Source organism: Platichthys flesus, chromosome 11 (genome assembly GCF_949316205.1).
Source record: "Platichthys flesus chromosome 11, fPlaFle2.1, whole genome shotgun sequence".
Classification (NCBI taxonomy): domain Eukaryota; kingdom Metazoa; phylum Chordata; class Actinopteri; order Pleuronectiformes; family Pleuronectidae; genus Platichthys; species Platichthys flesus.
In genome coordinates this window covers 25,437,681-25,461,064 of record NC_084955.1, presented here as the reverse complement: position 1 = coordinate 25,461,064, position 23,384 = coordinate 25,437,681, and the positions used below count along the sequence as shown (strand labels likewise).

General features: G+C 47.1%; 1 protein-coding gene across 1 annotated transcript; it reads right to left on the bottom strand.

Annotated features, from left to right (window-relative positions):
- Nucleotides 1-39: 39 nt before the first annotated feature.
- Nucleotides 40-21,754, bottom strand: bmper (BMP binding endothelial regulator). The gene is made up of 16 exons (XM_062398908.1): nt 21,164-21,754; nt 17,083-17,168; nt 10,136-10,235; nt 8,950-9,032; nt 8,562-8,652; nt 8,350-8,432; nt 7,916-8,015; nt 7,646-7,755; nt 7,432-7,566; nt 6,531-6,635; nt 3,828-3,873; nt 3,196-3,359; nt 2,787-2,991; nt 2,271-2,613; nt 1,893-2,023; nt 40-1,656 (listed from the first exon to the last, which is right to left on the bottom strand). The coding sequence occupies exons 1-16, from the start codon at nt 21,267-21,269 to the stop codon at nt 1,475-1,477; spliced, it is 2,070 nt and encodes a 689-aa protein (XP_062254892.1). The 5' UTR covers nt 21,270-21,754; the 3' UTR covers nt 40-1,474.
- Nucleotides 21,755-23,384: the final 1,630 nt, after the last annotated feature.

Sequence of the window (23,384 nt, the reverse complement as noted above, 5' to 3'; positions counted from 1 at the left end):
ATTTAGATCTTAAAATAAGAAATAAATCAAAATGGAGAAATGCATTATTCATTGTCGTTGGTTTAAACTGTACCTGACGTGTGAGACCTGATCTGAGACCAGAGATCAGTTTTTAATTCAGTTTGATCTTTTTCTCATTTCTAAAACATGAGAACATGAGTTTATATAATATAAAAATAAAGAGCTCTCACTGTGGGAATATGAATGTAAATTAACAAACATTTTAATTGGACCATTTTTTAATACAACGTTAATTTCCTGCAGGTTTATTTTTAGCGTTTTAAAGATGAAGCTGATTTTCCTTGAAACTCTTCGTCACCGGCTGCAGTTTAATCAAAGCTTGTTTTTCAGATTTGAAATGAAAATCGATTGTGGACATGTTCATGAGTTTGTGTTTCACATGTGAAGAAGCAGCAGGAGGTCGTCCGGGTCCGACTCACGTGGGGAAATGTCCGGAGATCTTACCATGGGATGAGCGCAGCTTTATTTTGAAAGGGTAAAACTGGATTTCTTGATAAAGAAGCAAAGAAAAAATAAATAAACGTAACTTTACTGATGAAAATTACATTTACTCTTTTTTTTCTGCCTGGTCAAATCACCATTAGTTGTTTTGGGGATTGGAACCAGCAACCCTCAGCTCAGACGTTAAGAGTAAAGACACAAGTCGAACATGAACTTTGATAAAAGATTATATTGCTGGTCTTAAATAATTGTTGTCAAGTGAAACGTGTGCGTGGATGAAAACCTTCAGTTTGATCCGAACCACAACGACCTGCACACGGAGCAGAACACGATACAGTACTTGATCCCTGCGCTGGAGAGGGACTCACATCTCTCTTCAAACAGTAACACAACAGTTCACTACACAAACATAAATAGCTTCTGTTTCCCTTTAAATCATCTCGAACTCCATTAGATTCATGATTCTGGCTCTTGCTACGTCATTCGACTGGAATATAAATTAACAACATCAACAACAAATAATAATATAATAATAATTAGAACAATAATAATATAAAAGCTGTGTGTCTTTCATATAAATCTGGTTAGCTTACAATATGAAATGATGCTCACGAGGATCAGTTTCTCTGCTTTGAGTCCATCAGAGAGAAACCCGGCGCCATGTTGGCTCTGACCGGAGTCCACGCCGTTTCCTGAGGGTCGGAGGTCACATGACCTCCTCGGGGGGGAGAGGAGGAGAAACAGGGTTCTCTTTGTTTTCTCTTGGGAGTCAAGTTCGTTCTCTACCAAGGCTGAAACCAGCGCCCCCTCGTGGTGGTGTCTGGTATCGTAAAGAGTCCTCAACACGGAGGGGGGGGGGGGGACGCAGCAGCGAGGATCAGCCCCCCCCCGTCCCTTCGCAGCACCTCGCGACCTCGTGACCTGTGACCTGTCCACACTGGCAAGTTCGGCTCGTATAGTTTTTAAAGCTCCCTGACCTAACCCTCCCCCCCGCCCCCCCGGGTCACTAGGGTCACCGCCCGGGGCAGGAGATGGGTTTGATGCAGCGGCCCTGGAACAGCACCAGGTTGGCGGGGCAGTGGCAGCCGGCCACGCACGGCTTGCGGCACGGCCCGATCTCGTTCCAGTTGTCGCAGGTTTTGGTGCAGCCGGGGCCGCAGGTGTCGTACACAGCACCGTGTTTACACTGGGTGGCTGGGGGGGGGAGACAAGGGGGTAAACATCAAACTGAGCCAATCAGCTGTCAGCATGAGAATCTCTCCTCCTCCACAGACACGTTAACGCATGAAAACATTTTCCTTGATTTTCTCAGTTAAGAGTTCAACAAACAAAATAAAACTGATTATGATTTATTTGTCTGTTTTCATCATTTGAAATTAAACCCTGACTTGTCATGTAACAGTATCTTGTGATTGGCAGCTGTCACTCACCCACACAGGCGGCGTCGGGCCTCCACAGCACGGGCACGCCCTCCCGCTCGCAGGCCCGGCTGTAGGCGATGAACGACTCACAGTAACAGTTCTTATGAACCGGACACTCACACATGTCCGTCACACACGACCTGCAGGGGGCAGCAGTGAGGTCAGTAGTGAGATTCAGATTCAAACAGATTTATTAGTTTGGAAAGTTTCCAGAAAAGAAAACGATATGACGTCATAATGGCTTTTATAAATATATATATGATGGCAGGTTACACTAAAGGGTGTGTGTGTGTGTGGGGGGGGGGGGGGGGGGGATTAAAGGTTTATTCAGTAAACCATAAAAACAGTTTTCTTTATCAGAATAAAAGCATATCGCTGTGTCCTCACCTGTAGAAAGTTCCGAAGTCGACCACACGGTGGCACTTCTGAAACTCCCAGGACTTTATCTTCTGACACTCGCGGTGGGCGCGGAACTTGACCTTGACGCTGCCGGGACACAGGAAGGAGGTCGGCCGGCGGGGGGGGTGCTGCTGGGAGCAAACCTCGTTCCCCTCCACCCGCCACGACTCGGCGAACTCGTCCACGTCAAACTTGAACTGGCCGTCGCCGCCCATGGTGTCGTCGCGCTTGTGCCCGTTGTAGTTGCCGCAGAGGCCGCAGAGGCGTCCGCGCAGGTGGGGGGCGGCGACCACCTCCACGAAGCTGTCCCCGTCCCACGTGATCTCCAGACCTGCAGGTGGAGGCGAAGGGACAGAGACAAGACGGGTCAGAAGAAGAAGAAGAAGAAGAGCATCGAGGGTCGATACCCTGCACACGCATGACACAGTGTGGTGAGTGTGTGTCTGTGTGTGTGTGTGTGTGTGTGTGTGTGTGTCTGTGTGCGTGTCTGTGTGTGGTGCTGACCTGCGATGGTGGTGAGCTTCAGCAGGTACCCGTCCAGGTCGATGTGCACCCCGGGGCCGTGGTAGGGCAGAGCGATGCGGGTGCCGTTCCTCCGAACCGTCAGGTGCTGGTGCAGGCTGAGGACCAGCCCCCCCCCCAGCCGCACCTCCACAGACTGAGTCCAGGAGAAGGAGCGCGTCCGCCGGGCGTCGTTCCTCACCAACACCTGAGAGACAAGTGGTCCAGTCACGGATGAGACACGGCCATTCGACTAGAGACAGCAGGAAGAGTTCAGAGGAAGAGTCCAACGTCTCCTTATTGATAAAGATTGATATCAGTGGATTCAGAAACTGAAACTAAAAGCAGTGAAAACAAAAACTCCTCGTCTTTCTTCTTCTTGTATATTCTAAACCCAAAGCTGCGGTGGTACCGTGAAGCCGGAGTCGGGGCTGTGGACGTTGTTCCCCGGGCTCCCGGTCGGGACGCTGCCGCAGTCCCGGGTCAGGACGTACTGACACGTCCCCTGGAAGTTAAAGGTCCTCCCGTCGAAGGTGTTGTAGTGAGGGTCCCCGAACACCGTGCACACCCCCGGCTCTGCAGCGGGACAGACCGAGACAGACAGGGAGACGTTGAGGAGGGACAGAAGCCTCTTGAACTCTAATAAACACTTCACATATGACGAGCGGTGAAATGAGAGGCGTGACTCCGAGCGGCTGTGAAGTGGAAGCAGGATGTGAGCTGTGGAGCCTCTGCTCCATGAAGCAGTGAGGTCACCGGGTCTTTGAAGTCCTGAAACGGGACATTTACTGTCGCTGTGGGGATTTGTGTTGCAGCCAAAACCCAAAGTAAACCGAGCCGAGGCCCGAACCACAGCCCGGACACTCGTTCATGGGAAACTGAAGCTGCAGCGGCCGGACCTGTTTTCTTTGCCTTTTCAGAATTCACTGTTTCTGCTGCTCTGTTCATCGTGGAGCGACTTCCCAGCTGAACTTATCTGAGACACTTCAAGACTCTGATTTGAACTGTTAAAGACAAGGACGAGGGTTCAGAGGACTTACTCACTTTCAGTGCAGACGGGACAGCAGCCAGTTCTGTTCAGGATCTTATTCTGAAAGAGACAAGGCACAGGCAATGTTAAACAACACTCAGAAAACATACAGGTGTGTAAAAAGAAGATTAAGGATCAATAAATGTTCTTTTCTTCACATTCAGCAAAGAAGAAGCATGAAAGTAAGAAAATGAGGCTGAGACAGAAACAACAAGTTACTGAAGACGAATCATAAGAATATTAAGATATAATTCACAACTTCACCACGTCTGACAGGAAGTTGTGTTTTCACACGGATCAGTGAGTCAGGAGCATTTCCAGATCCACATTGTGAGATCGGACTTTTCATAGATTTCTCAGATGATAATTCATGGATCAGACACATTGAGACAGGGTTGGATTCGGTGCAGATCCAGAAATATTAAATTGAAATGTGGTTTCATGCTTTAAGGGGGGGGGGGGGGGGTCTGAGTGGGTTCTAGTTACAGTAAATACACTTCATGTCCACCAGAGATCAACCGGTACTGAAGCTTTACAAACTTTAACAGTTAAACTGACATGAATGAAAAAGAGTTGTGTTCTTAAACACACACACACACACACAAATACAAACACACGAATTAATGAAAAGTTCCAGTTTTGACATCATCACAGTCAAACCAGGATGAACACAAAGACACAGACAATGTGTAACACAACCCTGTGTGTGTGTGTGTGTGTGTGTGTGAACAGATCACTTTTGTGAGGGCCAACCTTTAATGGGCTGTTTGAGGGTTAGGACTTGGTTCAGGGTTAGAATCAGGTACACATGGATGTGTCTGTATGTGTGTGTATCTGTGTGTGTGTCTGTGTGTGTGTGTGTGTGAGTGTGTGTGTGTGTTTCAACTTTCATCAGAGGCGAGGATCAGAGAACTCTTTCACACACAAACCTACTTTTTGTTGCCTCAGGGAAGACCTTCATTGGCGAAAACACACACACACACACACACTAACACGCACACACACACACAGACACAGACTGACACAAACACACTAAGTCTGTCATCACATACAGACGTTCCCCATACACTCAATACACACTTCAGTCCTAACCTCTGCACAAAGGGCACTCTCTCTCTCTCTTTGAAGGGCTGCCTTTGACAGACAGACAGACACACACACACACACACACACACACACACACCCCCCACACACACACACACACACACTGACAGAGATTGGTTTTCAGGGGGCCTAAATATAGGGAACCTCTTCTTCGCTGTCACTCAACGTCACACAGACAAAAGGCTATTCGTAGACACACTGTCTCCACAGGGACGCACTCTGCCGACCTGCCGCTGACCGCAGGATGACAGTGTGTTTGTGTGTCTGTGTGTGTGTGACAGTAACTTGACAAGCTGTTTGCTCTATGTTGTTTAAACGCGTGTTCACCTGGTGAGTTTGTGTAACTGTTTCTCCCACGTGAACGTTTGTGTTTGTGACAGAAGTCCAGGACGTGACTCGAGGACTCCAGGGCCCACGTCCCGTCCCCGGCAGCTGAGGTTGTCTTTTAATATTCAACAGAAATCTTCCACAGAACCGATTCTAAGATGTTGGAGATGAAATCCATGTGGACGTTTGGAAAGCGGAGCTTGAAGATGCAAAATATAAAAAACTGATAATTCTCCTCAAACGCTTTAAAGTAAGAATCCTGATTTCAACGTGTGAGGAGGAGGAAGATCAGATGTTTGTACTTTTACTTTGTTCCTCTCCATCTCTGTTTATAAGCTACACACACAACTACACAACACAACACTGTGTAATAAGTGAAACTATTACACAGTGAACAGTTGAGGGCTTGTTGTAACCGCTGGAGTCGTGTGAACTTGGCCTGACGCTGACTCCAGGCCAGCGGCCGGCGGTATGTGTGAAATCCACTTCATCACCAGCAGCCGACAGGTGAGCGAGCCGATCCCAGAGCGGCTCAGCGACAGGTTAACGAGCCGATCCCAGAGCGGCTCAGCGACAGGTGAACGAGCCGATCCCAGAGCGGCTCAGCGACAGGTTAACGAGCCGATCCCAGAGCGGCCTCAGCGACAGGTGAACGAGCCGATCCAAGAGCGGCTCAGCGACAGGTTAACGAGCCGATCCCAGAGCGGCCTCAGCGACAGGTGAACGAGCCGATCCAAGAGCGGCTCAGCGACAGGTTAACGAGCCGATCCCAGAGCGGCTCAGCGACAGGTGAACGAGCCGATCCCAGAGCGGCTCAGCGACAGGTGAACGAGCCGATCCCAGAGCGGCCACAGCGACAGGTGAACGAGCCGATCCCAGAGCGGCCTCAGCGACAGGTGAACGAGCCGATCCAAGAGCGGCCGACAGCCGACTCATCGCTTCAACTGCGTGAAACGATCGGCTAATGCCCCAAAACAACTCCTTTACATCGTGTAGGTGTAACTCTTTATGTCTGTAAGAAGTTTCCTATATTGAAACATTAAAACAAAAGGTTTTAGAGGAGGTGATATAAAGAATAATCTCCTATTGGTCAGTGTGGTTTCTCTCCGTGTGTTCTTGGTGTGGCTGCTCCATCAGTAAACAGGACGATGTGGTGGCGTCACACATGTGACGTGAACATGACGGAGTTAATCACGGGCTGTAACGTGTGAGCAGATAAAGAAGAGCGACAGAGACGGGGCCGCTGGAAGACAGGCTGGTGATTGGCTGTCGGGGCTGTCACTCACCGAGGGGCAGCTGGTGATTGGCACACAGTGTTTGGGCCGACACTCGATGCTTCCTTTGACACAGGCGCAGAGCGAGCAGTTCACTGAGGACCACATGTCTCCGTCCTGCAGAGACAGGAAACACAGTCAGAGAGCGTCCACACATGTTACTGCATCCATCCATTTATCCATCCATCCATTCATCCATTCATCCATCCATCCATCCATTAATCAATTAATCCACTCATCCATCCATCCATCCATTCATCCATTCATCCATCCATCCATTAATCAATTAATCCACTCATCCTTCCTTCCATTTATCCATTCATCCATCCATCCATCCATCCATTCATCCAAATTATCCATTCATCCATCCATCCCTAAATCAATTAATCCACTCATCCATCCATTAATCAATTAATCCACTCATCCATTTATCCATTCATCCATCCATCCATCCATCCATTCATCCAAATTATCCATCCATCCATCCATCCCTAAATAAATTAATCCACTCATCCATCCATTCATCCATCCATCCATCTATCCATTATCCATTCATCCACTCATCCATCTGTTCATACTCTATCATTCATCCATTCATCCAGTCATGTGTTCATCTGTTCATACACTCTATCTTTCATCCTTTAAACATCCAGCGACTGTCACTAACTTCTCCATCTGTCCATTCTCTCATGTCTCTCCATCATCTATTCCTCCATCCCTCATCTTGTTCTTCCACCCCTCCTCCACTCATCCCTCCATCTTGTTCTTCCACCTCTCCTCCACTCATCCCTCCATCTTGTTCTTCCACCCCTCCTCCACTCATCCCTCCATCTTGTTCTTCCACCCCCCCTCCACTCTTCCCTCCATCTTGTTCTTCCACCCCTCCTCCACTCTTCCCTCCTGCAGCTCTCACCCTGTAGATCTTGTTGCGGACTCTGCAGTACTTCACCTCCTCCACCTTCACGTAGGACAAACAGTCCTCACAGCACTGGTCTCCCTGGCAGCTGCCCGAACGCGAGCACCTCCTCTTGCACACCACCGTCGAGTTCTGGGAGGAGGAAGAGGAGTTAGTTTGTGATGATGGTCTGGATCCTCGGTGGATCTGAGATCTGCTTCCTGTCCGGTACCTTGCAGGTGCAGGTGGTGCAGTTGTCGTGAATGAAGGAAGTGTCGTTCTCGTAGACCTCACTGTGGAACAGACAACTTCCTAAAGACAGATCGAACACCTTCCTCTGACCTGGAGGAGGAAGAGGAGGAGGAAGAGGAAGAAGAGGAAGAAGAGGAAGAGGAGGAGAGACAAACGGTGTAGAGGAAGAATAAAGAAAAACTGTTTAAACAATTTGAGTCAAATCTCCAGATATAGTGAAACAACTAAAATGTGATTTTAAAGTTTGTACCGAGACATCTGGGACAGCAGTGACCGGGCGGGGTGTGGCTGAGGTGGGCGGGGCATGAGAGGACAGGACACACCTCCCTCATGCAGAGAGTCCGCCCTCCCTGGAAAACAACGAATCACAGCTCAGTTAACATTGTGTATTCTTAAGTACAACTTTAATATCTGCAAAGAAAAAATCTTCTTATAAAACTTATTACTGAATTTATAGATAGACATAAGTTTACAGCACCCCCCCCCCCCCTGCATGATAACACGCCCAAGTCAGACGGCGTCTCGAAACCAATCAGAGTCAAGTACAGGTAGACTCCGCCCACGTAGGTGATGATGACAAGACGTATGTCCAAATTCAGATCAAGCGTGTATCTGTGTGTATGTGTGTGTTTGTGTGTGTGTGTGTCTGTGTGTATGTGTGTGTCTGTGTGTGTGTGTACTTACAGTGCACGTGCACTTGATGCAGGAGTTCCCCTCTGGACTGAACTCCTCCTTCTCTTTGTACAGACGACCCTCGAAGATACAAGCTGCGAGAAAAGAAGTAACACAACATGAACAACGTCCAGAATCCAGAGACTCATCTGCAACAGAAACCTGCTGCTTCTTCACCCCCCCCCCCCCCCGAGGTGCTGCTGGGTGCGCTGGGTTCTACTCACTGGGGCAGGTGGGGCAGCACTTCTTCGGGTGGATCTTTGGGTTTTTACAGTGGACGACACACTGGACCTCAGCCTCAGTGACGACACCTTCCTGTCACAACCAGGACAGAAACCACATCTTTAGTTTGATTGTATTCAAATATACTTCTGCTCTTTCTTCACTGCGTCCTTCACTTCCTCCTTATCCTCCTTTTGTTCCCTTATTCCTTTCCTTTCAGCCCCCCCCCCACACTCCTCCACGCATCACTCCCTCCATCCCTCTCTCCTCCAGAGGTCGGATACTTCAACATGACGTCAGAGCTGAAACAACAGCGTCTGTCCACTTCAACGCTGCACACACATACACACACAAGCACACACACACACACACACACACACACACACGCACCTGACATCTGCGGGTGACGCAGGGCTTGGTGGACGTGGTCCAGGACACTGAGCTGTTGTACGATCGTCCGTCAAACGTGCAACCTGAGAAAGAAAGAGAAAGTTACAGTCACAATGGAATCACGTCTTTACAAAACACACACACAGACACACACACACACAGACACACACAGATCTCTGCAGTGTGTCGGCCTCTTGGTTTCGTCCCTTTTACAGGAAGTGGTCTCAGATCCGTGTTTCACTTTCCAGAGACTGAAACCTGATCAGTGGAAATCAAACCCTCTGAGACGGAGTCACTGCCGAGGACGACACTCAGTGTGGACGTGACTGAAGAACGAGAGACTCCACTCGTCCTCGTGACGTCCTGCTCACACACTCACACACTCACAGACTCACACACTCACACACTCACACACAGACGTGACTACACATCACTGAAACTCTGCAAAGTTGAACATTTCTCATTTTAAGTTGTGTTTGTTCTTGTTTGTTCTTCTGTGGAGCCTCAGCACTTAGCTGTGATGTCATGAGAGTGAGGAGCAGTGAGACGACCATGAGGAGTCGTGAACAAGTCGTGAACAAGTCGTGAACAAGTCGTGAACAAGTCGTGAACAAGTCGTGAACTCTACAAGTCGAGCGCACGACAGTGAACTAACGAGGAGTTGCTGAGGCGACGCTGGAGCTGGTTCCACCTGAAATAACCAAGTGTCATAAAAACACTGAACCGCAAAAAAAAAAAAGGGCCGCACCCCGGCTGAGTGCTGGAGGAGTGTGTGTGTGTGTGTGTGTGTGTGTGTGTGTGTGTTTATATTTCAGACCAAATAACATGCGATGACTTTTTATTGTTTCTTCATTTTGAATCTGATGACAACTGAAGAAAAGAAAATGACTGAGGATACAGATCCTTATTAAAATGTTAAATATTTATCAATGAAAAATAGGACATGTTAAATTTAAGAAAAGTTCACTTTCACGTCCTCTGGTGTGTTTTGAAATTATTGTGTCAGTAAGAAGATTTAACAATAAAAACTTGACTCTTAACTTTTAGAAATGCTCACGTATTATTTAAATGGTCGACAAAATGTAAGTGGACTGAACTGAGGAGCGAACAGACCTTGATTGACAGCTGTCTCAGCCTATCACAAGCACTAAAACCTTGAGCATGTGGCTGCTGGTCCCAGTCTCACCTTTACACCTCTCGCAGCACGCTCCAGTCTGTTTCACCACCAGAGCACAGTCTTCAGACACCAGCGGACATTTCTCCTGCTTGCAGTCGGCCTTCCCTTCCTGCAGAACACCAGAGGGGGAAAGGTCAGAGAATAAAAGATCCACTTCAACCATCACAGCCTTCAGAGTATTAAGGTGGGTTATTTACTGTGTCCTGCACATTTGTGTACTTCATCCACGTGGACGTATACAGACACTGAAACAAAAAGCTGCTCCACAAACTTTCTTAATTAGTGTAGTAACAATTATATTTGTCCTCTGTCTCAGTCCTGCAGTAAAACTCCCACAAATACAAAAAAGAGTTTTATTTGTGTAATCGCAGATTTACGGTCGATTCTATAAAAATAAATCCTGTTTCACAGAATGAATCTGTTTCCAGATATGAACTGAAGAGTTTGTCTTTCATGTGAGTTCTCAGGTAGAACTCCTCCAGAACATCTCAGTGAAAGCAGCTCAATAGCGTGATCAACTCAATTTGTTGCATCTAAAAAACACACAATACTTGTTGCACAAAATTCACAGCTGGTTTGATTTTCAGGCTCTAAAACCGTGATGATATAAAACATATTTAAAATAACACGGCTACTTCCTTTAAATGTGAAAAATCAAGGTAGTATTTTTACATGACATCATCCTCTGATTGGTCACCTGTGTGAAACCAGACACTCTTAATGGTTCCCACACCAGAGGTGACTCCATGTTCTCCTGTGAGCTGTGAGTTCTCACACCCGGTCACCAGGCGTCCTGCCGCCTCAGGAAACACAGAACGCTGAGTCAGCGCCGCTCGCTGCTCCGCGGGCCGGGCCCAGACCGGGCTCGTTTAGTCCAGCCCACATTCACACCCCGCTTTTACTGCTGATTTCATCCACATGCTGTGTGTGTGTGTGTGTGTGTGTGTTTTATTTTACACACTGTTGGGGTTTACAAAGTGGAGGCTGGCATCCCCCCCCCCCCGTGGCCCCCCCGGCCCCGCGGCCCTGTGGCAGGCGGCTCTAACGAGGACGGATCAAAGCGGGGCAGAAATAAATCTGGGCAGTTTAATATAGCAGCGGTGCTCCGGCTGAAACCCCAACCACACCGAGGACACATGATGTCATGATGGGGGGGAGATGGAAAGAGGGTCGGAGGAAGGAGGAGAGGAAAGAAAAGGGAGAACGTTCACATCTGAACTCTCTGTGTGAACATGTGACCTGTCCAATCAGACCCTGGATCTGTCTGGTTTAACCGCCCACACGGTCATGTGACCACAGCTCCACTCATCTCAGCCCGGTTCATAAATAAATCCAAACCCCAGAGGTGACGTGTGGTCGGAGCAGCACGGAGCAGGAAGCAGTGCAACACAACGACAGACACACACACATGAACGGCTTGTGTTTCTTCCTCTGGCGTCTCCAGAAGCTGATCTACGGTCAGTTAACACAAATCATCCTTAAACAGAGTTTCAGTTTAAAGCTCCTGAGACACAAGCTGCAAAAGATGAAAACCTGCAGAGTCGAATGTGACAGACCAGCGTCAACTAACTGCTCTGTCATCACGAGCTCGAGGGGGGGCAGAGGGTGGAGGCCACTCAGATCGATTATCTGATTTGCCAGATTATACAGATGCATCTTTTTAATTTTAATGGAGTGTTACTTGGGTTATGCCCCCCCCCCCCCCCCCCAACCGCTCCACAAACACCCTGGACATCGGGTCAGTGGATCTTTGTGTAATCCTGCTGATAAAAGAATAAACACAGATACAAACTTAACGTCCTGAGCCGTTAAAGAGCTGAAGACTCTGTGGTCCGGTCTCCAAGGTCATGTCCTCGCGAATGTCTCTCTGTTCGCCATTAGCACAAAGTGGTGTTAGTACATGTGACCCCCCCCTGCTTGTCACGGGGGTCAAAGGTCACAATGGGTCACCACGCCTTATAAACACTCAACATACCACTGCGGCACCAAGGCTGGCCGACTGGATGGCTGTCTGTCGCCGGGGGGGTCACATCCACCTCCACCTCCCCCCTCAAGACACAAACACACACACACACAGTGCTATGCCTGAACGTGTGCGTCGGAGAAAGAGAAAGTGTGTGTGTGTGATAATGAGTTTTGAGTGTTTACAAGCTGCTGCATGTTGAAACCACGGAGTCGTCTGCGATGACTTGATTTATTTATTTAACTCATTTGTTAAATTCCCTAAGTAGCAGTTTTTCTTCAGAGTCTAATTAGTTGATTAGTTGAAGACACAAAGTTGTGTTGTTTTTTCAGATCAATCCTGAAGCCGAGCGGCTGAAACTCTGAATAATCACAACACAAGATTCAGAATAAAGAAACGTTTCTGAGACTGTTTCAGAAAACACATTAAATCCTTAAAATGAATAATGTTTCATATTAATCAGTTAAGTGCAGATAACGAGGTTCAGTTGAGAGAAGTAGGATTTAATAATTCCTGGGTTCATAAACCTGCAGAACATTTTCCATGAAGCAGAAAAGAAGTGAAAAGATTTAAATCTTGAAAAACAAATTTAAGTGATAAAACTAAAACCGACATTTCCTCCTTCAGGTTCTGTGGAGACATTCGAATTTAATCAATATTAATATTAATCTGGTGTTTCATCATCTATTAGTGACTCTGGTTGTGTAACTGATGTTAACTGATGATCTTTAGATATGAATTATTAAACCCAAGTGATCATAAAAGTTGAACTCTGAACTCAATGAAATGTAATGAACTGAGACTTAAACTGAATAAATCTAATTGATTTCACATGATGTTTTATAACGTTGAGGCTGCTCTGCCACTAGGAGGCGGCAATGTTCACTGCTTCTTCTTCTCTTCCTCTCTCTCTCTTCACCTCCTCCCTCATCCATCATTTCTCTTCCTCCGTCTGTTTTCTTGTCTGATCAGAATCTCATCACTCCGTTCTGTCTGATTCCCTCTCACGTTTGGTTTTTCATCACTCTCTCTCTTTCTCCTCCTTTTTTAAGATGTTTCATTAACACTCAAAGCCTCTGCCCCCCCCCCCCCCCCCCCCCCCACCTCCCCTCCCTCCCTCCACTTTTTCATGGTGACGGATGGAGAGATCAGTCAGAGTCTGTCAGCGCAGGAGAGGAGCTCTAAAACTTAAAGGCCCACTTAAGCCCTTGGACTCCAGCCCCCCCCCCCCCCCCCTCCCACTAACCTTAACCCCCTTTGCCACCGTGACCTTTCACCTTTCACCCTTCCTCGAAAAACAAACAGGTCGCGACCCCCCGCTGGAGAGCAGGAGCCACAGCAGCTTAGGAACGAGACAGGCGGAGGAACGATGTGATGGGAACTGTTTCCACGAGTCGACTTCCTGAAGTCAAGATCTGAACCCGAGACGCCGGTTTGTCCCGTCCACTGACCTGGAGGAGGGAGGACTTATGAGCTATACTGCAGCCGGCCACCAGGGGCCGATCAAGGCTCAGTGGTTTTACCACAAAGTCTCGAATCACAAACTGAGTGAAAGAACGAACTCAGACGTTTAAACAGTAAAAGTTGTGGAGATGTTGTAAATAAAGAGTTGAAGTAATTGTCACTTTAATAAAACATCAGAAAATAAAGAAGAAAATGACGTCTTCTTGTTGTGTCATTTAAATACGATTAAAACCAGAGACGTTTCAATTCACCAGGTTTTTAAAACGATTGTTGGCGCTGATAAATTTGATATAAATTTAATTTCCTTTAGTTTCATATAGAAACCGGTTCTGTCTCGTTAACGCCCAAATCTTTTTATTGGCTTTTAATTTTCTCATTAAGTCTCTGCAGCCACAACAACATTCACATGACTTCATTCTACCACTTTTTATCTTGAACTGTGGGTTTGATGAGTCACTGTGAAGGGGGGGGGGGGGGCAGATAAGAAAAGGTTAGATAAACCTCTTGTATTGATCAGCTTCTGTTTGAGTTGAGACACCGACAGGAAACGACCTTCACGCTTCCCTGAGATCAGTCACAGGATCACAGCTGACGTATCATTTACAGCTAAACTCCAGTGACCTCTGACCTCTGACGGTTTCTGTGTCCTAGGTGAAGGAATGAGGACGTGAGCCACAGGAGGAGGAGAGAGAGGACGTTCACTGTTCATAACGGCTTCAGCACTAATCACTGCAGAGATATTATAGTTGATGCACTTCTTATTAATTTCAGACGACGTGTGCAGAACCAGTTTTTATGACAAAACTAATAATTACGTATTTCTTTAAACTTCCCAGAAGCCACCTCTCAAATCAAAGTCGTCAGATGAACTTTGTCTCCATCGCACCGAGATCAAAGGATTGAAACCAGATCCGTGTGCGGATGTTTGTGTGTTTTGGCCTCACACACTTCACACTGTGATTCAAAACCCCAGGATTCAGGAGAGTTGTCTCAGTCGCACAAACACAAACACACACAAAAAACACACACTAGAGGTTTGTTGTTTGATATCATCCTGACCCGAGGGAGGCAGGAGGAGGAGGATGAGGAGGATGAAACAATTCGGCCGAGTGACGGGAGGAAGAGCCGATGAGAGACAGGAAGGAGACACGGAGATGGACAGACAGATAGACGAGGACGAGGAGGAGGAGGAGGAGGAGGAGGAGGAGGAGGAGGAGCGGGAGGAGGAGGAGGAGGAGGAGGACATGGAGGAGGACGAGGAGGAGGACGAGGAGGAGGACGAGGACGAGGAGGAGGAGGAGGACGAGGACGAGGAGGAGGACGAGGACGAGGAGGACGAGGAGGACGAGGAGGAAGACGAGGAGGAAGAGGAGGACGAGGAGGACGAGGAGGAGGAGGAGGACGAGGAGGACGAGGAGGACGAGGAGGAGGAGGAGGAGGACGGAGACACCTCCTCCCAGATAGTGGATCGTCTTGGCGACCTGCCTGTCAGTCAGTCTGTCAGTCACTTCCACTCGAGGCCCCATTACAGGACACACACAATGACTCTACTGTGTGTGTCTGTGTGTGTGTGTCTCCACCCACAGAGCCATTAGCAGGTACTCAGGACCCCCCCCCCCCCCCCCTTCATGTATGAGTGACACTGGTGCCCTGATGGCTCCCCACCCCCCTCCCTCACTCTGGAGGGGACGTGTTGGAGAACATACATGTGAAGCTCCTTGTTTTCATGGTTATCAATGAATTAATGTGACTTCATGACTTTATGATGAAGATGGAACCGGAGTGTTTTCTTATCGTTGTGTTGCTTCCTGTTTGGACAGGAAACTGTTCAGAGATCAGAGTGAACAGGATCTGTGACCACGAGAAAAGACCAGAATAGTCCTGAAGTGAAACTTTAAGATGTTTCTCCAGAAGAAAACTATTATTTAAACTTTTATTTTAAATGAATAAATAACAAATCAATTAAAGGAAATCAGTGGAAAGTGCAGATTCATAAAAAATAGTTTTTAGCAGATAAACAAAGAGTAAAATTCAATAAAGATTAGAAACTTAATGTGTGTACGTATAAAAGAGTGTGTGTGTGTATGTCCCCGTGCGTGTGTGTGTCTGTGTGTGTGTGTGTGTGTGTGTGTGTGTGTAGGAGTTAAAGTAGAGATGAAAGCCCGACCATTGCCTGCTGATGACTGATAGCATTCAGCAGAGCTCGGGCTGATGTCTGACCTGATAACACAGAGGACGACTGAGCCGAGGGCAGCGTCACAGCAGCCAATCAGGGACCGGCCGGATTCTCTAACAGCCAATCAGAGCGTCCGTGTAGAGAAGATACACACTGTTCACGTTCAGTGCACGGTGACACATTATAAGATGATTTCACTTATTAGAGCGAATACTTCCACCAACAGTCTCCTGATCAATCTGCACCAACTCCCACTCACACAGATATCCACCGTGTACCTCAAACTGAATACTACGTCGTACTGTGTACTATGTCGTGAGTATCTATTATGTCTCGTACTTATATGTTTGCTGAGAATCAAACAAACAATCAAACAAACGGACCGAGGTGAGAACATCAAACCTCTCAACAGAAGAAGAACACGAGCTCCTGAACGTTCTGGTTCAATCCCTCCAGCAGTCGTCTCTGTGTGTTTCTGTTTCACCTCAACAATAACAACAATAACAACAATAACAACAATAACAACAATAACAACAATAACAGCAGGTCCTTTTTAAACTTCTGTAAAAATGTTCTTATGAATATGAACGAGTGCTTCTCTCAGCCGAGCTCATGTCTCCTCAACCAATCAGGAACTAGTGATGTATTTATGTAAGTGGAGGATGTAGACAAACGCACAATATGGCCTCACACACACACACAAACACACACACACACACAAAGTTCACGCTCGTCCTGGAGGATAAACGCTGGTCATGTGACACCTCTTAAAATCGATGTCGAATCAGTGACACAGAAAAACCTGGTTGGTTCGTTTACTTCTCTTAAAACAAAGAGTCTCCAGCAGCGAGGGGGGGGGGGGGGGGGGGGGTCAGGGGTCAAAGAGCACATGTTCCAGTAAGGAGTCGTCCTCTAACGTTTCGGTGGCTGGGTTTAACAACCGGCCCCGGAGTCAAGACAGAGAGACGACGTCTGTTAGAAGCAAACTGAAAACCTTTGTTTCCTGCATTTACAAAACAAGAGCACCAGAGAAACGACTGGGCCACAGAACCTGGAGATTAAAGTATCTGTGTTAAACCAGGTTTTACTCTTTGGTCCAGGTAACGTGGATTGTTTTTTACATGTTTTCAACCCAAGTGATTCAATTCTCAAACAATTGTTTCCCCACCAAAAATCACTTCAGAGTCCGAGTGCAGCAAATCGTTTTCAAGCCGCCGATAAGAAACGCTACACAAAGACCAAATCAGCAGCTTGGCAAATATCACAATGTGTGCGTTTTACTCTATCAGTGGAAAACCTGATGCAGCGGTTCCACACAGGGACAGAGTGGCAGAGGGAAGCTGTGGGGTTTACCAGGCACTCGCAGGTGATGCAGGGGTTGTCCGTGATGTTGGGGATGTGGAGCACCTCCCCCTCGTTGTCACAGCTGGCCTCGGTACCTAGAGAGGACAGGGACAAGGGGACACACGGTGAGGACCAGGACACAGCAGGGGAGACACACTGAGAACGGCTGAGTAGAAACTGAAGTGACTGATTATCAGCGTCTCTCAGCTCGATGCTCGAAGCACAGGTTCTGGGTTCTGATCCAGGAGCAGCTGGAAACCTGGTGAACCTGCAACTGTCTCATTCTATCAAACAGACAAATGATCAGATGTGTGTCACGCTTTAGAAACGTTTACTTTTGATTTTCAATAAATGGGAATGATTATAATTTACTTAAAATGTGTTTCTTTAAATGAGCTGTATTTAAACACACACACACACAGACACACACACTCACACACACACACATATATAGATATACATGAACTATCATTTTTGCAGGTTCAGAAGAATCAGAAAGTAGGTTTAGACCTACAAGGAATTTGCTCTGGTTATTGGTGCATACAATGAACATAGAAACATAAACACATAAAAACACAATAAATACAACACACATAAGAAAAGCAATAAAAAGAAACAATATATATTTACTCACTTCTTATTTACTCCCTTTTTCTAATATTTATACAAAGTAACATTTACTTAGACATAAACAAATCTAAATAAAATATATAATAAATAAAAGATATAAAAAGTGAAATGCAAGACAGTGAACAGTGTCAGATTGCAATATGCAATGTAAAGCAGTATAATATAATATAATATAATGTGTTAGTTATAACGACATGATGTTTTCACAATAAACTGGTCAGTGATGAACTAAGAACAAATACAACATGAGTGCTTTGATTTGAGGTTAAATTATTAATATCCATAAATAAATCCAGGTTACATTGATCTATTGGGTCGAAGGTCACCTTCTAAACTCCGTTCAGTTTGTTTTTCCAGGTAAGAGCATCGACGTTTCCACTGAGCTCTTTAAACCACGACTCGTTCTCTGTGTTACGAGCTGAAATCTGAACCAACCACAGGAAACCAGCTCAGCTCAGGTTTACGAGCAGAAGCCGACAGATGTGAGCGTCTCCCTGAGAGGAACGAGCTCTTCTTCATGTGTCACGTTTGTTTGGACTTTTCCAAACTGAACACTTCCTCCCCAGTGGGAACTCTTTGTCGCGAGCAGGAGGTCGTCGGAGGTGAAGGTAAATCTCCCAACGCCAAACGTCTGGGTGTCAAACTACTTCCTGTTAGAGGCAGCGTCTCCTCCGGCTGATCTTATCTCCCTCAGGAGGAGAATCGCTCGCTCTGTCCCGAGCACAGAACACCATTTACTTCTTCTGACGTGATGGAATCTCAAGACACACTGGACCGAGTGTGGATCCAGGAACTGCTGCTTCCTCCTGCTGCTCTCGTTTTTACACCAGATGCTGTTTGAAATCTGTGATTCATTCATTTTCTGCTTCAGTTGAATCTGAAATCAACACAGAAGTTTCTCCTTCGAGGTCGTTACACTGAAAACGTCTGGAGCCAAACCCAAGACTGGGTTTCTGCTCTGATCTCACAAGTCGGCTCCTGTTTTTCATCAGGAGATATTTATATTCTTTTGAGTTCCTTTTCAGTCCCCCCCCCCCCCCCCCCCCGCTCACTGGGAACTACATCGAGCCTCTCGGGATCATTTCAGATTATCAGGAGTTCACTTCAGGTCTGTGTAAGAGTTCTGATCAATACTCTATTATCTGTGACCTCTGACCCTCCACCTGCTGACTCCCTGGTTTCCAGGAGCGTCGATGACTCAGGAGATGATTGGTCAAGTTATTACATCCACTACTCTCCATATATAAAAAATAAATACTTTTCAAAAACTAACACACAAGCCAAAGTGTGAGGAGAAGTCACAATCAATGAATTGAGCTTCATTTAGAATCTCAAGTGATCAAATCTTAGATCAACACATCGTCCTCTCCTGCAGCTTCAGTTTCCATCCGTCCCTGAACGTGCACAAATAATAACAACAAACTGTTGTGTCACTTCCTCTCTGTGCAGGAAACACACAACTAAACCAAATCAAAGAGAAAATCAGATTAAAGTCGTTAAACGAGCTCTGACATCGTCGGCTTCTCTTTTAGATTTGTTCCAAAACAAATCCGAGTTTATTTGAGTCTATTGAATCAGTTCTTTAACATCATTAATCTTCTCAGCAGCAACTGTTCTTCATTCATGTTCATCTCACACGTGTCGAAGTGTTTCCACAGTCACAAGAACAATGTATTACTTCAGTAGAAGCAGTAAAACTGTAAAATAAAAGTACTCTGTTACAAGCACAATGCTGCAGTATTACAGTTACTTTCCTCAGGAACTGCAGAAGTTACTGGATTATTATTATTACATATTCATGTAGCAGCTGAGGACTGAAGAACTCTGAACGGTCGCCTGTCAGACTTCTGAAGGATTATTTACGGTGCAAGTAGAATTTAGTTGAGTTCACTCCGTTCACACAACAGTTGTGAAGTAATCTGAGTACTCTGTGACGTCTGGGAGCTTCTCAGTCACCACAGGTTGCACAAAGCCTCACATCTGCTTTTTTTAAAAACCCTTTTGTTCATGTTCTCCTGCAGAGGAACCAGGTCTCTCCCTCCTGTCGGTTCACTGATGAGCCTCTGAACTCAAACTCAGTCAGGAGGACGTGGAGGTGACGTGTGAGGAGATTCCTGGAGAGGAGCGGAGGTTACGACACAGCCAGAGACACGATGACCTCTGTGCTCCACCTGCTGCACCGACACACTGTAAGACCCTCCGCTCTGCGGCTCAGCGCACAATGGACAGATGACACCGGGGTTTGATGCCAGGTGGAGGAATCTGATCTGCTGGGATCAGAGCGCTGCGGCCTCATCACCTGATGCACGGCAGACAGTTGGTTCTCATGTCAAACACAAGCACGTCTGGCTGCAGACCCATCTGCTGCCCGGCCCTCGGCCCATCTGATTCCCATCGCTGTGTTTACCTCAGGAACTGGGAGATAAGAGCCGAGGGAGAGGAAGCCTTCGAGTCCGAGGTGCTTCTTCTCCCGGGTGGAGCAGATGTGGATAAAGTCATGTGTGATGCTTCTTTTCAAGAGCAGCTCTATGTTTAACATCTGGTTTCAATCTGGAGCAGCAAATATTTTCTCTATCTGTTACTTATTTAAAAAAAAATATTAAACTACTGCTGTTGTGGATCCAAATGTTAAAGAAACTCCGTGAGAGGCTTGAATCAAAACGCTCACGTCTCTGGTGCTGCTGTTTGAACAGAGAGAAGACGAGTGGAGTCCGGCGGCTGAGGCCTGTGTGCACCAGCAACTCCACCAGCAGCACCTCCACCCACAGCACCTCCACCAGCTCCTCCACCGTTCATTCACCACTCTCCTTCACTCTCCTCCTGCTGTCAGAGGAGCCGCTGAACTCGAGCTGCTGGAGGAAAGTGATCCACACTTCACAGCTGAGGTTTCACTTGAAAAAGTCCAGTAATTATAACGTTTAGAGACAAAAACAACAATTTGAGTAAAACTCGGTTCTAATTTGAGGCAGACCTTCATCCTAAAGATCCACAACATCTATAATTCGTTAGAAAACTGTTCCTGTAAATAAGCAGCGTGCCATGCGCAGGGTTTGATGCCGGCTCGTCTCACTGCGCTGCCGGGTGGCACACAGGGGATAACCCGGGTTAAACTCAACAACCAGGCCGGACAATTTAATTATCGAGCACTACAATATCACGGCAGCCTCTCACAGCGAAGATGAGCGAAGTGAAGCCAAATAAAATCTATTTACGCACGTGACGCAGACCCTGCAGTGTCTGTAATGAAATTTAAAAAATCAAATAAAGAAAATGTGGTGAAGCAAAATGTAGAAGGGAAGTTGTAGAGTTGTGCTTCTCGGTGCTCGTGAAGCAGAATGAGGGTCGATCTCAGAAACAGACCGAGCAGCGGAGACTCAGCCACCGGGGGCTTGGCTCGGTTTTACGCACGGTGGCTGTCGCCGTGCGCCATTACGCAGCCACACGACCCCTTTAATCTTACCTGTAATTAGCGGAGAGGAGGACCGGGGCGTTTGCAGCAGCAGCAGGAGGCAGAGGAGAAACCTACAGGTGGAGGAGCAGCGAGGGATCCAGCAGCGGAGCAACATCCTCGGGCTCGCTCCAGGAAAAACAAAATAAAGTACCAGAGTTTCTGAGGAATAAATCAAATCGATAAAAATCAATCCAGAGGAAGAGGAACAGAAGCTGATCCACGTGCAGCGTCTCCCCAGAAGCAGCTCTCTATTCCAGCAGGAGGGTGGAACGCACGGTGACGGGGAACCGGACGCTCACAGCGACATGAGAGGGACGCGCCTGCGGGCAGGAGGCGGCGGCGCTGCGCATGTTGGGGAGAAGGAGTCGTGCGTCCAGCCGGAGGGAGAGTCCCGGGGGCAGCAGCGCGGACGGGGTCTGGAAGCGGATCTCTCTCCAGTGCAGCGGCTCCAGCCAAAGTGTCCGAGCTGATCCGAGCGCGGACAAACACATGAACACACGCACGCGCTGGGTTATGAGGGAAATCTGCTCCGTGTCGCTGCCGGAGAATCAGTGAGTGGATACGCTGCGTGTGGATCTGCGCTCCGGGTCCGGGAGAGCGTTTGGCTCATGGATGCTGGATGTCGACTGTCAGGGACGGAGGAGTGGACTGCCTCGCTCTCTCTCTCTCTCTCTCTCTCTCTCTCTCTCCCTCTCTCTCTCTCCTCCTCCTCCTCCTCCTCTGGTGTCGGAGCGCACCACAGAGCCAACAAGTCCTGCCTCCTCCTCTGTGAGACCCGGGACCTCCTCCTGCCTCCAGACTTCTCCCCAGAAAGGTGCGGACATCTCTTCGTCTCCCTGAGACACATTTTTAATAATCACAATCTCCCTCCATCTGTCTGCTACTGGTCCAGTCCGTGTGTGTGTGTGTGTGTGTGTGTGTGTGTGTTTGTGTGTGTGTGTGTGTGTGTGTGAGACCAAACCTCCTGCGTTGGGATCCAGTTTCATTACCAACAAGCCATGGGAGCTGCACGTGCTCCTCGTCTATTCGTTGTAAATTAGATTCAAATGTTTAGTTATAGATGATGAAGATGAAGGAGGAGGAAGATGAGGAAGATGACTCAAGGTCAAGTGCAACGTTTTAGTCCGAAGTAGAAACAGAAATTAAAATTCTTCTAAAAACGTAAAGAGATTAAAACATTTCTTTCCAGATTCAGTCTTGAAATTTACTCTTTAAGATCAGATTTAACAGTTAAAGTGGAAACGGTCATTGAACTGTTTCTTTTATAATTTTACAATTTCTAACTTTATTTAAAAGGGAATCTAACTTGTTCATTCTTTATTAATCATAAAGACTTTTCAACCAACATTTATAAAGTTTATACCCGAAATAAACTTTATAAATATACATTAGTACATAAGGTGCAGTGTGAACTTGTGGTCAGAGACTGTTTCATCCTAGAGAAGGAGAAACATCACTGCTCCAGAACAGACTGTATATTATATATATAATATATTTGACAGACACACACACACAGACACTCACACACACACAAACACACGCACACACACACACACACACACCAGTCCCATCCGCCGCTGTGGTGTTGAGCAGCGTCTCTTGGGAGCCGGCTCTTATCAGACGACATCAGTGGCGGCTCTTGAGGTTGAATGGAAGCAGCCGGGTCATAAAGTGTGAGACCAGCAGGACAGCAGATCAACGCCCACAGCCGTCCACAGGTGTAATGTTCTCACACACGTTCATGTGTGTTCTGTGTTTTCAGTCAAAGTGTCGTGGGACAGAAGACGTGAAGTTGGATTCTGCTCCGTGTTGTCAGAGGGCCAGGGGCCATTAGCGGCTCTGGAAAGGGCCAAAGGTCAACGGGTCCCAAACGGAGATAAACAAGCATCTCTCACATGTGATTGTGTCGACACAAAGGTATTCACGGTGCAGTTGTGGGTTTGTTGTGTGTCTGTTCTCAGCTCTGTTACTTCTCTTTCTTCTTCTACACAACATCCTGCTCCTCACTCGTACATTTTTGCATTTTGTTGCCTTAGATCTGGAGTCAACATTAAAGTCTCATGTGACAGATGAGGAGGGCTGTGTGATGCTGTGTGTGTGTGTGTGTGTGTGTGTGTGTGTGTGTGTCTGGTCTCTTTAAAGGGAAGCTCGTCAGAAGCTCAGACAGGGAGGAAAAGCGAATCTTCAAAGAAATAATTAGGACCCACCCAGCAGCTTTTAACTGAGCGTC

Excerpts from the sequence above, each read along its gene's own strand:
- bmper (XM_062398908.1), bottom strand. The coding sequence starts at position 21,269 with ATGTTGCTCCGCTGCTGGATCCCTCGCTGCTCCTCCACCTGTAGGTTT. Across the intron at positions 10,236-17,082 it reads GCATCACCTGCGAGTGCCTG|GAAGGGAAGGCCGACTGCAA; the intron begins GTAAACCCCACA and ends GGTGTTCTGCAG. Across the intron at positions 6,636-7,431 it reads TCCGCAACAAGATCTACAGG|GACGGAGACATGTGGTCCTC; the intron begins GTGAGAGCTGCA and ends CTGTCTCTGCAG.